This window comes from Urocitellus parryii, chromosome 3, assembly GCF_045843805.1.
Source record: "Urocitellus parryii isolate mUroPar1 chromosome 3, mUroPar1.hap1, whole genome shotgun sequence".
In the NCBI taxonomy this organism is placed as follows: domain Eukaryota; kingdom Metazoa; phylum Chordata; class Mammalia; order Rodentia; family Sciuridae; genus Urocitellus; species Urocitellus parryii.
In genome coordinates, this window is record NC_135533.1 from 154,372,122 (window position 1) to 154,390,531 (window position 18,410).

The 18,410-nt window shown below is 50.8% G+C and overlaps 1 protein-coding gene across 7 annotated transcripts in view; it reads right to left on the minus strand.

Moving 5' to 3' along the window:
* Window positions 1–18,410, minus strand: part of Cabin1 (calcineurin binding protein 1) — a 138,790-nt gene that overhangs the window by 5,538 nt on the left and 114,842 nt on the right. For all 7 annotated transcript variants that reach the window (XM_026412506.2, XM_077796147.1, XM_077796146.1 and 4 more), the window contains 5 exons: window positions 9,769–9,932; window positions 8,711–8,807; window positions 7,472–8,152; window positions 5,691–5,765; window positions 1,216–1,498 (listed from right to left, as the gene is read on the minus strand). In XM_026412506.2, coding sequence (XP_026268291.2) covers window positions 1,216–1,498; window positions 5,691–5,765; window positions 7,472–8,152; window positions 8,711–8,807; window positions 9,769–9,932 — 1,300 coding nt within the window. The remainder of the gene's footprint in view (window positions 1–1,215; window positions 1,499–5,690; window positions 5,766–7,471; window positions 8,153–8,710; window positions 8,808–9,768; window positions 9,933–18,410) is intronic.

Genomic DNA, 18,410 nt, shown 5'->3' on the forward strand with positions numbered 1-18,410 from the left:
AGATTGGGAGTCCAAGCTAAATGAGTGCTGAGCCCCGGGGGAGCAAACTTGAAAACACATTAACCCAGGACACCGTCCCAGGTTTCATGCAAGAGAACCAAGATAGTGGTCACAGAGGAGACTTGACAGTTGCAGTCCCTGAGGCACTCATCCCTGTCTCCCCACTGGCTGTCCCTCATACTCAGGGAGAAGATGGCTGGATTGTTACTGGATGGACAGGTAAGCCCTCAGGGATGGCTCCAGATGTGGGTAGGTGGGAGCTTGGCTGTAGACCAGTGCAGGGTCTCGGGCAAGAGCACAGGCCGGGAGAAGCATGGGGGTGGAGTTTGAAATACAGGGCCAAGGAGACACATCCATCCCTGAATGTGCTCTGGGGACACAGGCAACTCACCAGACTGGTCTTGGCTAGGGACCCACCAGCTGGGGAGGTTAACTGGTCAGGGAATATCCCTGTCCTGTTATGGGTCTTCAGAGCCTGGCTGGGGCTGTTCAGGTAGAATCATAGCCATTAAGCCAGAAGCATGCCTGCACCAGTGAAAGAGATAGTGCTTTGCTTAGTCCCTTCCTCCTTATGGCCTGTGTGGTGCTGCCTCAATGACCCTTTCTCCCAGAAAAGCTCCTGGCCCAGACTTGTCTAGTCTGTTAGGTGGCCCTGAAAGATAGGCTGCCTTTCCAGTGGATTTCTTATCCTGGATGGCTTCCATCTGCCTTGTCCATGGGGGTGTGATGGCACCTGAGCAGATCTAGTGCGGGAACAATGGAGGCCAAGTACTGGTGGCCCTGCAGTATGTCAGAGTCAGGAGCCCTCCTGATACCCATGGGAGGCCTGGTCTGTGTTCTTCCCCTTCCTACCTGATCAAGCCATCTTTATTTATTGAAAGGCTTTATTGGGGGGAGTGGAGAGAAAACCATGATGGCAGCAAACATCAAATGATGGTGCTTGCCCCTACTCTCATCACCACCCCTTTACAGATGGGAAGACCGAGGCATGTAGGGTTAGGTTGAGATTGGTATGTGCAGGATGTACCGATTGGCACCACTGATGCTGCCAGAGACTGATGAGCAGACCAGCAATCCCTGCTCTCCTGTGGGATCACACAGGCTGGAGGATACCCTTGCCTTCCCCCTTTGCCCATGCTTTCTATTCAGGGAGCAGAAGCTGCTGTTGACTAATGGTAGGGGCCTCATACACCAGTTTACCAGGATGGGACTCACCTGGGCCCAGAGAGGCCACATTGGGGGTGGCTTCGGGCCTGTGTGGTTGGGGGGGCCCAGGATCCTTGGATGAATCTGGAGTAGAGGCTGATACTGAGGCAGGGCAGCTGATGACAGCTGTGGCAGCAGCCAGTGCAGGGCGAGGTTTGGTGTGGATGTCGTTGGGTCGCTGGAGCACATCAGCTGGCACAGGGTCAGGTGTTGTGGTGCTTACCACTGTAGGAAAGAAGTTCTCTCGGCTGTCCTTAGGGTGCTTGGGGGTGGTAGGCATGTCCCCTGAGGTCTGTGAGGACAGAGGAGAGGTAAGGCAGGCCATCTGGTCAGCCCTGGGCCCACACTGTCCTACCTCACATCAACCCAGTGCAGTCCCATAGGACAGTTTGTCTGGATCTGGAATGCCAACATGACCCTTTGGCATCTAAGCCCCATCCTGCTGCCAACAAGATCCATAGGCACCCTTCCAAAAAATGCTAATGTCAGCATACAGCTGGGAACTGTGCACCCCTCTTGGAGATGTCTAAGCCCTGCTGCTGGGGACTCGGTGAGGATCTCCAGCTGACCTCCCCCTACACTCCAGGGTGCCAGTCTGGAAAATCATATCTAGCTGTGACCCAAGGCATAGGGTATAGGCCTAATCTGGGAACTTTAGGAATTCACGGTCAGTCTTGGACAAGGACTCCTAGGGACACTAGTGGTTCCAAGAGAATACTACAAGAATCTACACCCTGAGCTTGGGATTGCAACTGGCTGCAAGCCCCAGCCTGATGCTGTCCCTGCAATTTGACCAAATAGGCCCTTTGCCTACAGCCTGGTCTTGCAATGTATCTGCCACAGGTCTTTGGTTCCCTTAGGGGCCTCCAAGAGTCTTCCTTCACACAGCTCCCTCTGTCATGAGACCCTTTTTGGAGCTACACAGGGCATACCCACTCTCCCAACCACGATCGATCCCCCTCCTGGGCTGCATAAATGTGAAGTCCATGGTGCCTGACAGTGTGCTTCAAAGTGAGATTAGGTAGGGTAACTCAAGGTGGTAGCCTCTCACAGCAAAGCACCTGGACCCCACCCCCTACCCCAGCACCAGGCCCACTGTACTGTATGAGCTGCCCACACTGGGGCAGTAGGACCCTCCGCCCTGCAAATTGGGAGAGTCAAAAGCCAAAAGGTGGGCATCTCATTGGGAAGCTGGCTTCTACTGATAATCCTGCCTCTTCTGATGTTTTGCTTGAATTGTTCCATCATTCTGAGATCCATATAGTGGGGGACAGGCCCTGGAAATTCTGCCATGTAGTGGGTGCCTGGGATAAGCCCCAGGCTGGTGTTAAGGGCAGCAAGTTTGGTGGGAGGATGGGGCAGGACAGCCCTGGCTCTCAGGGTACCCAGAGTAGTACAGTTAGGAGCACCCCAAGTTGCAGTGTGAGCAGACGTGAGGGGGAGGGTAAGTGCTATGTCCCTATTCTCACTCAGGAGTAGGTCTCAGCCACAGGCAACTGCATCTAGCTTTTTACAATGTCCAGAGCACCTTCCAGGTGTGCATAGAGCTGCCACAGCAATTGGGACATGTTAAGGGGCAGAAGCATTGACTCTGAGGGCCATGGCTTTCTTCTCTTTGGTTCTGGTCAGAAGTGGGCCCAGGATGGCTGTGATCATCCTAACTGATGGCTCTGAAGTATGGGGTTGGTGGAGGGTACTGCCAGATCCTGTGGGAAAGGAGGTAAAGGTTGGGTGGCTTTGAAGAAGACCCTGAGATAAAACCCTGCCTTCTATAACACCCGGAGAGGACGACTTGGCTGAGACGAACATGAGGCAATAGGAGAAGACAAGGGAACCTAACCAGAGGGCTTAAGGGGAGTGTTCTAGGTGGCTTCTTCTAGGAGAAGGGGGCAAAACACAAAGGTTCCAGAAGAGTGAGAGATGGGAGGCAGGAAATGGCCTCCGGAGGGAGATGAAGACCAGAGCAGAACAGCCCTCAGCAGTGATGCTCCAGGCCTGAGGCAAGAGTTGTAGGCTAGACTTGTGGTGAGAGGGCTTCGGGTAATACCAGGGGCATCCCATTCCACTGGGGTCTAGGAAATGGGTGACAGATGGAACATTGATGGGGAGGACCTCAAGACCACTAAGTTGGCTCTCCTCTACTCTGGGTTACACTAGGGCCTGAACTGACATTGCCCAGAAGCAGGCAATCTAAAAGTTAAGGATCCCAGTGCCCTAGTTCTGGCCACTCCCAGAAATTTTTTGAGGTCCCTGAAATAAGGAAACCTCTGTCCACATCTCTCAGGGGCCCCGATATGAGCATGCCCAAGTAGCTACTGGTCCTCTAATATATGAGAATCTGCCCTGCCCTTGTCCCCCCCACCCCCCCAGTACCAGGGATTGAATCCTGACTGTTGAACATGGTAGCTGCCCTTGGATCTTGCTAGCTAGGTACCAGTGAAGAGAAAAGTGTATGAATATGTCCTGTGTGAGTCTATCCTTTAAGCTGGATGTGTAATCCCAGCTACTCAGGAGGTTGAGGCAGGAGAATCACAAGTTCAAGGTCAGTCTGCCCAATTTAGCAAAACCCCATCACAAGATAAAGTAACGTTTAAAAAAGGTTGAGGGTGTAGTTCAGTGGTAGAGAGCTTACCTAGCATGCACAAGGCCCTGGGTTCAATTCCCAATACTGAAAAAACAAAACAGTCTTCCTCTTTTGTTTGTGGTCACTGTCTGCATGTTCATTTGCCCCACTTGGGTCAGTAGAAGCAACAAGAGGGGTTTCTAGGAGGGCTTAGGCCTGAGCCCTGCACAAGGGCCTCAGCAGTTATTTCTGCCCCATGGAGAAATGAGGCTATGGTGGGGGTTAAGAGGCCATGGCCAACTGTGCTGTGCCCTTTGGCAATAATAAAGTGGTAAGGATTACAGGCAGGTTGGGGGCATATCTTGCTAAGGACTCTGGCTCTCAGGAGACAGGGCTCACCTACGACCCCCAGAGAGTCCCCTGCCTGGTCCACAGCCTGCTTGGTATAAGGGAACTGACCAGGGCTTTCTAAAACCTAGAACTTTGGCAGGAGTTATGGCCAGATGCTCCATTTTCCACAGGGAGGAAGCCCATCTGGATCCCCAGGGTGGCCACCAGTCAGTTGCTGGGGCTGTTGGGACTAGATGGCTTAGGGGCCACCTGAGTAAACAAAGGCTATACCTATTCAAATGATGAGCCCCTGTGGTCTTTTCTGGTGGTGCTGAAGATTGACTCAGGGGCACTTAACCACTGAGCCATATCCCAGCCCTCTTAATTTTTTTTTTTTTTTAAAGAGAGAGAGAGAGAATTTTTTTTAATATTTATTTTTTAGTTCTCGGCGGACACAACATCTTTGTATGTGGTGCTGAGGATCGAACCCAGGCCGCACGCATGCCAGGCAAGCACGCTACCGCTTGAGCCACATCCCCAGCCCAGCCCTCTTAATTTTAAACTTTGAGACAGGATCTCCCTAAATTGCTTAGGGCCTTGCTAAATTTCTAAAACTGACCTTGAACGTTCGAACCTGCTCCTCAAAAATGGCTCTAGTCCCTGGGTCCCCATATCTGGTAGGTCCCCATTCTTGCTATTTGGCTCCTAGAACACTATCTTTCTTGGATACCACTCTTTCTTGTCCCATGACTCCTCCCTGTGCTTGTGGTCCTGTCAAGGTGCTTGGCCCTGCCTGTACCCTCTGGTCCATACTGATGATTACAGACTCACCAATACCAGGGTTCCTCACATATAGTGTTCTTGCCTGGATTGTTCCTCTAAGCAGGGGCAGGGTGAGGGCACTCTTGACTTTATGCCTTCATGGCCTTTCCCTTCAAAGAATTTCAGATTCAATAAAACCCTAGTCTCCACTCTGGCTGGGGCTCTCCCAGGCACTTCCCAGGAGGGGCTTTAACTCCACTTCCACCCCTGCCATTTCTACCTTACCAGTTAAGCTTCTACCATCTCTTGGACCCACCCATCCTCATCTGGCCTCTGCACCAGCTCTATCCCTCTCCATCCATCAATCACTCCCCTGCCTGATAAACACCAGTATTCCTACCCATTCTCTGAGAACTTGTCTCCACTTTCTTGTTTCTACCACATACCCTCATTTGGTGGGTCCCTAGGCCCCAGCCACTTTGCTCCTAATTGGCCTGCTTCTAATGCTACTTGGTCCTCTACAAATGGAAGGACCACTCCGGGTGAGGTCAAATGGCTTGAAGTCATCCTCTCTGTTTCTGGAAAAGCAACCAGGGCAAGGGGAGGGACCCATCAGGTCATGTATTCACATATGCCAGGGATCTGGGCCCTATCAAAGCACCCACTTTGGGGTAACACTCTACCAGCTGGAGATTCATTTACTTCCTGCTTATTTTCCCACAGCCCACTATGACCATAAGAACCATCCTCAGGGCCTACCTACTTCTTGACTTACAGCCCTGGGCCTTGGTGTGGGGCAGGCTCTGTTACATGATGAGGCTGGGCTTACCTGTCTCTGGGCAGCAGCCCCAAGGTGGACTTGACAGAACTTCACAGCTTGCTCCAGTGCAGCCTCCTCATCTACCTAAGCAAGGAGATGCCCAAGGTCAGAGGGCTTAGTGGTGCTTGAATTCCTCCCAGCCTTGACCTTTAGGTAGCACAGACCAGCCTTTTTTTTTTTTTTTTTTTGGTGGGGGGGAACTTCACTGCTGACCACACCCAGATTCCCTCAGTGATGACTGTGGGCAGGTGCTCTTGTCTTCCAGGTGGAAGGGCAGGTCAAGGTTCCAATGGTCCTAGGTACTGATGCCAGTGCTGGACCCATCCACTATTCTGGCTACACAAAGTTAATTTCTGTGGTGAATTATATTCATTCTCAAAGGCTAAGGCTGGCAGAAGGATTCAGATCCCAACCAAACCTTCAAATTTGGCTGAGGCCATTTACTTCTAGATGGCTTCTGAGAAGGGTAGGCTTCTGGGCTAAAGTCTGCCTCTTGAGGAGGCAGGATAGAGGACTGTGACTCAACTGGGAGGGGCCTTGTGAAAACCCAGGTGTGGATGGTGGGCAGATGATGGTAATGGTCCTGGGCTGTGCCAAGCATGTCTGGAGACCAAGAAACCAAGCAATGAGGAGGTTAGTATGGGACTAGGGAGATGTGGGGGTCACTCTGGACAATCAGCAGGCTGAGCTTGCTTGCAGGAGATGTCTATACATTGCCAAGCAAGGGCAGGAGAGTGAGCAAGCCTGGGCAAGGGACCAGGATCCCTAGCAAGGAAAGCAGCAGTACTTTTACTGTCTTCTGAGTAATTAGTAACAAAAACAAATGGAAGTTAACATTGGTGGCTGGTGAGGTGAAGGCAGGCCATCTTAAAGAATGTCCTGGAAATTGATAGAATTTGGGAAAAAAATTGTTAATCAGGGATTTGGTCAACCCATTTGAACTTGTCACTGAAGTTCTGGGTATTCTTTCTATGGGAATAATTTCAATTTGAAAAAAATATGTGCTTAAAAATGAAATCATGTTATTTGCAGGAAAATGGATGGAACTTGAAAACATTAAGAGAAATAAGTCAAACTCAGAAGATCAAGGGTCATATGTTTTCTCTCACATGTGGAAGCTAGAGAGGACAAAGGAAAAGAGATGTTGGGGGAATCTCATAAGAAATGAAGGTAGATCAGTAGAATAGAGGAAAGGAATTGAGAGAGGGAGGAAGGAAGGAAAAGGGAGGATATTGGGGAGTGATACTGGCCAAATTATATTGTTATACTGTGTGCATGTACAAATATATAACACAACAAATCCCATCATTGTGTACAACTACAATGTACTAATGAAGCATGAGGAAAAAAAAAGATAAGGAAAAAAAAAAAAGGCAAAAGAGATGACACTTTCTCTGGTCACATTCAGGGTACTTCAGCCACCCTTAGATGGTACCCATAGAAGTCTCAAAGGAACTGCCTCATAGTGATGGGACCAGGTGTCTGATCTGAGTGTTGGATTTGCAATGTGGTTTCATTTTACTTTAAGACCGAATTCAGACATTTTAAAGCTCATTATTTTTCTGACTCTAAATGTATTGCCTTATCATTGTAGAAAGTCTCAAAAACAAAATAAAACCAAATAAATCATACTAAAGAAAAAAAAAGCACACAGTTGGATGGGGTGAACAAGATACCTAATACCCACCCCAGAGGCAGGAAGGACCTGGTACATCTGGACCCCCAGGAATAAGCCTCCTGGAGGACAGAAGGACAAGGGCAGGTTGGGGTGTGTGGATAGGCCCACCCACCTGCTTGATGAGCATGTAGGTCTCTGACATGATCCTTTCAATGCGGCCCAAGTCATAGGCCACACCCTTCTGGCCCTGCTGCCACACACGGTAGGCATCCAGCAAGAGTGTCTTGCCAGACTCAGTATCCTCCAGAAGTTTCCTCTTGCGGCTGGGCCGTGGGGGTGGCTCCTCAGGATGGCTGACCCCCCTGGCTCCTGTGGCAGTGGTTGGGGAAGAGTTGGTAGTGGAGACTGGTGGGGCTGGTGTGAATGGAGAGGGCTGCTGGCGGGCACTGATGCTCAGTTCCTCCAGGGACAGCTCAGTGGGCCTGCTCTCAGGGCCCCGGTCCCTTGGGGGACGACCCGGCAGCACAGCTGGTGTCCGCTCCAAGTCTGGGCGATGAATAACAGCCTCACCCGTGTCCATAGGCTCAGTAGGCCCTCCTCTGGGACTCTCCTTGTCCTTCTGTTCCTTGCCCTGCTCTGCACTGTCTCCTGCATCCATGGCCATGGACCGGTGGTTGAGTGGGCCAACTTTACACCCTGGCTCGGGACCTGGTCCTGAGCCCTCGGCCAAAAGGGGCTTCTTGGAGTGGGGGAGGCTCTCCTGGCCATCTTCAGGACTGGCCTTGTGTGAGACATCGGTGGTCATCCTGGCTCCAGGGAGGCTACAGGCCTTGGGCCCTGGGCGTTCTGACTCCTACAAGGAAACCAAAAATAAAACATTGGTAACTTGTACCTTTTGACAACCTCTCCCACCCAAAGTCACTCCTGTCAACCTTAGACTGCCCCATGACGCTCCCAGGTAGCCAGATCAATGGAACTATTTATTTGCTACTCCTGAGTAACAAGCCTGGCTCTAGCTGGGATGGCACTGCCTAGTCTTCTTGTCCCTTTGTGATGGAAGACACAGGGTGTTTTATAGGAAGGGACCTGCCTAGGGTCACCAAATGTGCTTGTTGCACAGCCAAGTCTCTTTAACCACTGGTACATGAGGCCAGGGTTTCTGGTGGCAAGGACACTTTCAGACCCAGATACCATCAAGCCCAGTCTAGCTTTACTAGGCATTGGTTCTGAAGAGGCAGTCCTGGCTCAGTTTCCAGCAGCCTCACCTGTTAAGTGGGTCACTTAAACTCCTGGACCTTGGTTCACTCATCTGCAAAATGGGAGCAGTACTCTACCTGCTTGGAGGGTGAAAAGAGAGGGCGTACACACATAGTTCACTGGTGGTGGAGGAGAAGGGTGATAGGTAACATACCTCTGCGAGCTCACTCAGTGTATCCTCCAGCACCTTCACAGTGAGAATGAAGGCCCGCTGTGCCAGAACCTGGCGGTCTGCATCTCGTAGATACTTCCTATGGTGACACAGGGTGATTAGAAAGGATGGGAGCATGTCAGATACCACACAGTGCTGCTAGGTAGTAGCCCAGTGTCTAGTTCCTGCCCCAAGAATGTTTGTTTCTGTGTCCCACTTACTGAGGTCTGCTCCCCCAAGTTTCACCTGAGTCCCACCCTCCACACTCAACAGGTTTCTGACTTAGCCCCAGCTGGTTGCCCTGACCTTCTCGACTGGCCGTGAACCCTGAAGGCAGGGCTATGATGGGCCAGTCCTGTGTACAGGCTTAGGAAGGGTGGGGGTGAAGGGATGAGCTTTAGTTCTTCTCCCTAAAGTTTGTCTCAAGGGTGCTCCAAGCCCCAGCTGGAGGCCCCTTTGAACTTGTGGCATGTTACCTGGGACCTTATAGGTGAATAAGACCATGAGAAGGTGAGGAGGGCAGCTAATGGAGGATGGTTGGCCTAGCTTAAGGCTTTATGACCAGGCCAGTCCACCTGTGAGCTCTATTTCTTAGGACCCCACACAACCCCTACATGCACCAGCTATGTCAGGTGCCCCTCTGTTCTGGCTGTTCCACCCTTCTGGTTGAGGGATCCCTGGTCCCCATTGAAGACATGGCTCTCCTGCTGCACATTATTCCTGGCCTTTACCTGGAGTACTACGGCTATGGTATGAATGTCTGTTTTCCCCAGGACTTGACACCACCTCTGAGAGTCCCAGGCTAAGGGGAAATAGAGGGAAGGGAAACCAAGGTCAGTGGAGAGACCCTGTTTTGGCCCTGGAATGCTTGAGGGTGGGAGAGATATCCCTTAGGTTCTAGACACTGGGACAGAGAGTTCTTGAGGAGAAAAGGCTGGCTGGGACTCCCCAACAAGTAGGCTTCAGGGCCAAGTTGAGCAGGGCACAAAAGCCCTGGGTAGATGACTGACTCAGGGTAGCATGGTCACGGGCCAGGATGGGTATGTGTGTGGCTCACTCACTTGCCCTGGTCTGGGGTCCGTTGCAGCATGGAGGACACCTTCAGCAGGGTGCTATGGTCCCGGAGCTGGGCCAGCACCTTAAGCAACAGCACAATGGAGCGGTTCATGTGCCAGGCGAAGCTGCCCGGCCGGTCAATCTCATCCACAGGGATCCGCCAGATGCCCTGTGGGATGGGCAGAGGTAGGCTGTGAGGAGGACTGCCATGGCTGAAGCCTCAGAGACACTCCTGCCTGGAACCTGCCATGGTGCCAAAGTCACACTACCCCATTAGGGACTCCTTGGCCCCTTCTCAATCCAGAAGACAGAATTGTGGCCATTTCCATTTATTGCCTCCTCCTCAATGGTGGCAAATGACATGCATGCAGTTCTGCTACCTCTTTTGTATGACTATGTTGCATGGTTTACTGGGTTTCTCTTCTATGGTGGCACTCAGGTCACATGCACACCTCTCAGTACAGGTGTTGACTTAGATGTACAACCAATACCTAGAGGTGAAACTACTAGGTTAAATGGGGACATGATGCTGGGTATGGTGGCACACGCCTGTAATCCTAGCACCTCTAGAGGCTGAAGAAGGATTTCAAGTTTGAGGCCAGCCTTAGTAGCTTAGTGAGGGCTTCAGCAACTTTGTAAGACCCTGTCTCAAAATAAAAAAGACTAGGAATGTACTTCAGTGGTAAAGTACTACTGGGTTCAATTCCCAGAACCAAAACAAAACAACAGCAGCAACAAAAGGGGGACCATGGTGAAGCTCTGGTACCTGCTGCCCCCAGATGACTCCAACATAGCCCTATCTTGCACACCTCCTTCCCTACAGTACCCAGAGAATCTTCACAGCTCCCATGATACCCAGGCCCCTGTCACCTCACTCTGAGCAGTTTGCTCTGCCAGGGACCCTCCTCCCCTCTCCCTAACCCACTCCCCTCTCACTACCTACTGCCAGTTCCAGAATCTAGTCCCTTGCAGGTTCCTGGTAACCAACATGACATCTAACAACCACTTGGGGTTCAGTCAAGGTGTAGGGAAGGCATGAGTGACAGAGAAAGGGAATGATGAGTAAAAGAACGTTAAGGAGACTGGTCACTAGCAGAGGACCTCAGAGGCCTGGAAGGAGCTGGCAGGCTCCCACATGGGTCCCTGTAGCTAAATAATGGAGATATTCCTGCCTGAATGGACTAAGGCTGCAAAAGACACTGCCTCCTCTTGCTCCTCCTGGGCATGGGGCCTGATCTATGTCAGGCTGCAGTATGGGGTTCTTGGGACCTCACTTATCATCCATGTGGACTACAGTGGTGTGCCCAGGTGGTACCCCTCTCAGGGCCCTATTCCTGTGGGTGCTCGCTGCCTATTTGTATGCCCATGCAGAGCTTGGGCCTACTCTGTTCCAGCAGTCCTGGAGGGAAGACAGGGCACCTCCAGCTTTGAGCTCTTTGGGTTCCAGTAGAGCTTAAAATCCACATCCCTCAGCACTTGCACCTCCACACTACACCACTAGGCAGAGAAATGAGCAGCCTGGCTCATAGCCTGTGACAAAAAGGGCCCACCAGATAGGCTAGGAGGCTATTTGGAGGCCACATTCTATCCACAGCAGTGCCCAACTAGGATGAAACCAGAGGGCTGAGGCCATCTACATCCAGTATGACAAACACCAATGGTGTGTCTTCCTCAGAAGTGTTTCTGTAGCAGCTGAAAAGCTACCACAAGGGAGGTATGTTGGATGCTTTTTAAGCAGCTGTAGCTGCTGGTTTGGGGAGGTGAGGACCCCAGGCCCTGGCAACCATCTGTTCCCAGAGCTGTGTAAGATCTAAATGAGACTGCAGTGGTCATGAAAGTGCTCTCCCTGTTACCTCCCAGGCCTAGCAGGAGGGGCCAGGGAAGGACCCAGCTCCCTGGGAAGCACTTTACCATAGTTTTACACAGCTACACTGTGGATGCTGGAGCTTGGAGATGTGGAGTAACTTTCCAAGAGCAGCTCAGGTTTGGCCCCTCACCACATCCATGGCTCTAAGGAAAGGATTCCTTTGGGCCTACGGAGGGAATCTTGGACCACCTGTACCAGCCTCAACTGCACTGGTTGGGAGAGGGAAGAAACCCAGGGCTACAAATTGCATTGGAGAACAGGGTATGACTTGGAGGGGAAAGTGAGTGATATGCCCTGCACAAATGAGAGGGTTCAGAATGATTCTGGAGAAATCCCTCTAGCACTTTCTGTGCTGAGCTTAGCTTACTCTTACCCAGAACTAAAGTCAGACCCTTTCAGACTCCAGGGCCCTGACAAACCTGGCAGAGCAGCTGTGGATAGGAGAAGGTCCAGCCCTCATATCAGGTGAGGATGAATAAAAGAACGGCATGTGTTTTCCTCAATTGTGTTCTGGGGAGTGGGGATGTAATGAGGGAGACTAACTTCCCCAACACCCTGAGTCTCCACACTAGTAGCTCTGGTGCCAGGGCACAGGCAGGCTGACAGAGGAAAAAAGACAGGAGTTGTGAGGGCCTCAAAGGCTCCCAGGCACTTAGGCCTAGAAAGACTGAGGGTGCTTCAGCCCTACTGCCTTTCTACCCTCCATACTATAAGTTTGATGCCCGTCAGATGCACATCTGAAAGGCTAACCACCTCTCAAAGTAGCCCATTTCATCTTAATTAGCAGGAAAGGTCTTTTTCCTATGGTGCAAGAACCCCAGAATCATGCTCTAAGGGTTGAAATTATGCCCATTGGCTTTTTAAAACCTCCTTTCTTAGCTCCCTTACCAAGCCCTCAGCCCCTCTGGCCTGACACAAGCCAGGAATTTTATGCCTGGGAGCTTCTGCTTACATCCTTTTACCTCCTTTGCCTAATCAATTTTTGTGTCTTCCCAGGTCCAGCTGTGATGTCACCTTCTCTCCAAAGCCCTTCTGGCATGCTGCCCTCCTCTGACTCTCACAGAGACAACTTAAGGTCAGCCCCTCAGATAGCTGAGGGTTGTTTTAGGCTGGTAGTATATCTTGACCAAGAGTGGGTCTGCTTTGGTTCTGGGTCCCCAGGGCCCTGACAAACCTGGCAGACCAGGTAAGGCAGCCAGTTTGAGAAGGCTTTCTGCCTCCTAGAGAGTAGACATGGACTCTGTTGAAGCCTCCATCTGGAGAATCATAGTTCCCTAATCTCCTTCTTTGTCCCTTACCCTGTAAATGTTCATGTTCAACTGTTTAGGAAAGGTGGGAGATAATTCTCATGGAAAAGAGAATGCTCTTCAGAACTCTTGAGTATGCAGAGGTGCCCCATGCTGGGGACAGGGATGGGGCTGCAGGGAAGATGAATGGTGCCCCATCACCAAAAGGCAATCACTGCAAGGTAGCAACAGTTGATTAAGCCAGGTGACAAACAGCTCACCTCTCCCCCACAGGAGAAAAGGGGCCAAGAAGATAACCACACCTGGCCCTCTGAAGACAGAGAAGCACATAGAAGTTCAGAGAGGGATTTCAAACTCTCGTTCCCAAGTTCAAGGATCGAAGACACAGGGTATTTATCTGTGTGTATGTGTGTGTGTCGGGGGGGGGGGTGTCTTCTAAAATGAGCCAATGAGGATGTAAGAAAAAAAACCTCCTGGAGTGCCCATGAGGTCACCTAAAGTGGGCTACCTGGTACTGTGAGTGCATCTAAAACTGCATGGAGACTGGCTGTTGGTATACCCTCATAACTTTTGGGAACAAGAGCTGTCTTCTGTTTATTGAAGTGAGACAATGTCCCAGGAGACAAGTTTGAGCCCCAGGTTCATCCAAAGCCTCATCTGGAACATCTGGAATGTCCACAGGTTCTATTTCAGAGGGACCTGGGCAGTGTTGGCCAAGCAGCACACCCAACCTCTTGCCTCCCCTGTCCCTTGCCAGCTGATGCTGGGCTTCCATCCTTAGCAACTGACCTCTCTGGCCCAGGTACTCACTCTGCTAGGGGGCTGAGGGATGAATGAGGCAGCTTTTCTCTCAGGACCTACTGGTTTGGGGTAGAGTGAAAGGAAAGGGTAGGGCAATAAGGGTAGGGCAGGGAAGGACTCGACCCCTCTGATGGCCACAGAAAGGTGGCATAGTAGATAGATGGCAGGTGATGGCAACAGAAGCACATTCAATGTAATGGGAAAGAGAAACCTACATAGGCTGGGTCTGTCAGGAGTAGAAACCCATGTGGGCAGAAAGCCCTCTCTGAGTCTTTGAGCAGCAGTGTATAACCACCTCCTGGGGTACCCAAACATTGACAAACACTCCTGTGTGGACAGGTCTAGTTTGCACTGCACATTCCAGAACAAGATTTAGATCCCTATCTTCCTTCTGTTTCCTTCCATGACATAACACCGCCCATCATGGAAAGAACAGAAGATGAAACGAATCAGGTAGTGAATCCATGAAAAAACAGAAGGGAACTATGGAGGTTCCTGTCTGTCTGTTGCCACTGAATGTCCCCAAACCAGTCCTTAGAGACTTGAAACACAACATTTTGCACTTGCACACACTTGTTTCATTTCGGTTTCTTGCTTATTCTTTCCTGATAACATTGGTGCTGAAGAACATACTTCCTATGCCGAGTCTGGCTGGCTCAAGAGCCCTTGTTCATTCATTCACCTTTTATTCATGCACATGGCACAGCGTGGGACTCCTCAATCTGTTTACCAGGCAATGAGTACCATCCTCTCCTAGGGATTTGTTCCTTCCCACTCCCAGGGCTGGACCTTTTTGCTGCTCTGCCCACCTCAGCAGCTATAGTGAAATAACAAGCAAGTGAGTCCAAGATCCCAGTCAGGCCTCCCTTTCCAGCAGGAGCCCCAGGGAGAACATCCCCTCCTTTCCTTAGCATGGGGCTGTGTGCAGATGGAAGTAAACCCCACCTCAGCTCAGAGACGGTTTCCTATAGTCATGAGAATGGACTTCAGGGTCACTTGGACTGAAGAAATAGAGCCACCAGGCAGAGATAACAGGGAAAAGAGCAAGCCAACAACTCTGCTTCCTGGATGAGCCAAGAAGAGATGAGCTTCTGTGTTTGTAGCTCCAGGGTGGCCTGGACAAAGCCTTACTCCATGGGGACAGGAGGAGCCAAAGTAGACCTCTCCTTATACTGCCCTTCTCATACCCTGCCTGTGAAGGGCTATGAAGAACCTCAGAGAGAGCCACAGTGTTATAGAGGTCCTCCCAGTTTGAAGACAGGAGTCCAGTAGGAGATGGCACCTACTTTGCCCTGTTTTCCTCACCACTGCCCCATATGAGGTGGTGGGAGGCTAGGTGGAGGTCCCTGCTGAAAGGTGTGTGGGGGACATGCCAGCAGGTGAGTGGAGGAAGAGCTAAGTTGGGGCCTGATGAGAAGGGCTGTGGACAGCAGTGCCAGAAAGGAGGCCCGGCTGAGAGCAGATAGAGACCAGCAATGGGGTGCTGACACCCCCTAGAATCTGAAGGACAGGCCAGAACAGAATCACAGATTTGAGAGAGCCACAGGCAGGAAGGAGTCAGAAGCTCCCCTGCCAGTTCTCCCTAAGTCCTCTGCCTAGCTACCTTCCAGCCTGTGCTGGTGCCCATGAATGTTCTGTCCACTCACAAAGGGGCTGAAAAGTTTATGTATTGGGGAATTGGGCAGGGGGGCGGAGCCAGGAGAGCAGTTTGATTTCTGCTCATGGCAATCTTATTGACTGACACAGTAGGGAGATGAAAGACAGAAGTGGCTCCTGCAGGTATGGAAAACTGTTTCTGGACCATCTAGCCAAGACTGTGCCTGAGTTTGTGGCTCATGATGTCTCCTGCACACTGGTATCCAAAAGAATTTATTCCTGGAAGGGTATAGATGCTCTACCACTGTGCTATATCTCCAGACTTTTTTGTTTTGAGACAGAATCCTGCTAAGTTGTGGAGGTTAGCCTCAAACTTAAGATACTCCTGCCTCAGCTTCCTGTGTTTTTCGTATCACAGGTGTGTACCACAGTGCCTGGCCAGGTTCCTCTTTCCCTGGATTCCAGAAGCTGGCCAGCCCACACTTCCCTAAAGGCCTTGGAAGAGCTCACCCATGCACACTCCTGGGTCCTAGGGTCTGCATACCAGTGAGGCCACTGAACACAGCCATTTACTCAACCTAGAGCCACCTCTGAACCTAGCACCTGAAAGCCACAGATTCAAATACAGATCTGGTTCTCTCAGTAAACCCCATGGCCCTCTAATGGGCCACTGCTTAGGCTACTTTTGACAGTATAGCCCAAGGCTATACTGGGCCTCCTAGGCCAAGGGTTCCTACCTCTGTTATCTTAGCAGGCCCTGCCTTTCAGTTACAGATCCTGCTATATCCTCCTCTAAGGATACAGGGAAAAGCCTCCCCAGGAACACAAGTGCCCTTGGAAGTCAGAGCAGGAAAGAACAGCAGGCAAGGGTGTGCCCATTCAGAAATTCATTAGGTCCAAGGTTTGTTGCAGAGCAGATGAAGTTTGGAGATGGGATTAGGAGGGGACTCAAGAGATTCATCCTACACTTATACTAGCAGGGACAGTCTGAGTGTGTAATCAACCCAGCCCTTGTATTCCAGAGAGGGAAAATGAGTTCAGTGTCCTCCACTAGCACCACAGGTACCTCTGAGGGTCATATTTAAGTCCCTTTAGGCTCTGTTGTGGGAAATGGCTTCCAGCCTTGGTCCTCCCAGAGCTCAGTTGGCCTCTTCCAGCTCCCTCTTGTTGTCACACCCACAGGACTCAGATTGACCTCTTCCCCTGATCTGCCAGTCCCAGGGCCATGCCCACATGGGATGCCAGGCAAGTTTCAGGCAAAAGAGAAAATATCCACACCTAGGAATGCTGAGAAAGGTTATAAAGAAACCACATGGGTGCCACACAGAGGTATTTAGGAGGGAAAAGCAATGAAGTGCCAGCATCACTTTGGGGAGTCCCAGGGTACTACCTAACAAGACAGCAAGTGGGAAGCTGGGTGAGTGGGAGTGAATATCCCCTTCATCTTCCCTTCTCTAGCTCACTCAAGCTCGCCATCTCAAGCAGCCTGAGTTTGTTTGGGGCCTTCTTGGGCTGGCCCTGTTCAGGCTGTCTACAGGAACTGTCTCTCGCTCTTTTTTTTCCTTTTCTTTTGTTCTGGGAATCAACCCAGGGATGCTCTGCCATTGAACTACATCGCTAGCCCTTTTTATTTTCACACAGTGTCTTGCTAAGCTGTGGAGACTGTCCTTGAACTTGTGATCCTCCTGCCTCAGCCTCCCTAGTTGCTGGGATTACAGGCATGTGCCAGCATACGTCGCTGTCCCTAGCTCTTGACATCAGCAGCTAATTTCAAAGGCCTGTGCCCTGGACAGAATAGCATCCCTATTCTTGAAACTGAACTCTAGGTTGCTCTCTGAATGCTGGACTGCTCAAGGGTGGGAGGGCTGGTAGGCAGGCAATAAGATGGCATCATGGCATCACTCTTGCTTACAATAGCCCTCCGAACAGACCTGCTCTCCTGGGGAGCTCATAACCTGTGAGGTGAGATGAATTCTCAGGGAACTCCTTAAGTCTACCTGTATGAGTGAGGAAAGGAAAATCAGGACAGCTATCTAATGGGCCTGCCTGTAGACTGTCTTGAAAAGGAAAGTTTTGTTTTTTTTTTTTTTTTTAGAGAGAGAGAGAGAGAGAATTTTTAATATATATATATATTTTAGTTTTTCGGCGGACACAACATCTTTGTTTGTATGTGGTGCTGAGGATGGAACCTGGGCCACACGCATGCCAGGCGAGCGTGCTACCGCTTGAGCCACATCCCCAGCCCCGAGAAGGAAAGTTTTAGGTAAAAGTCATAAAGCCTAGACTCCAAATCCTTTCAACTTTGGTGCAAACCTCAGGTGGCTTTCAGTGAGTCCCAAGAGGGCAGGGAGAACATCTTGTCCCCCAGAGTCATATCTGGGCTAGCCCTAGGCAGGCTCTGGGAATTAATGCAACAGACAAACCCCTTTCAGGGTGTGGAGGAGGTCCAACTCCCCAGACAGCCAAGATGCAGGGAAAGGAGAGAGGCTGACAGAAGGAGTAGTGGGCCAAGAAAGCAAAGACTCTGAGGGCTTATCAGGGAAAACCAGACAAAGCAGGAGCAGGAGCTAGAGAAAGAGCCTCCACAGAACAGTTAGAAAATGGGCAGCTGAGCATACAATGATGACTCTTTTTAGTCAGCCCCACCACCCAGCATATCCTAATCACAGGGAGCATGTAATGTTTATCTATATTCTTTAACTCAGTAAATAGAGCATATATATTTTCCCACATTGTCAAAAATATCTCGTTTAAAATGACCACAGTGTTGGGTGTGGTGGCACACACCTGTAATCCAAGTGGCTTGGGAGGCTGAGGCAGGAGGATCCCGAGTTCAAAGCCAGCCTCAGAAACGGCTAAATGTTAAGCAACTCAGTGAGACCCTGTCTCTAAATAAAATACAAAATAGGGCTGGGGATGTAGTTCAGTGGTTGAGTGCCCCTGAGTCCAATCCCTGGTCCTTACTTGCCCCCCCAAAATGACCACAAGTGGGTGTGGTGGTGCACACTTATAATCCCAGTGACTGAGGAAGTTGAGGTAGGAGGATTGAAAGTTCAAGGCCAGCTTTAGCAACATAGCAAGGCCCTAAGCAACTTAGTGGGGCCTAAGCAATTTAGTGAGGCCTAAGCAACATACT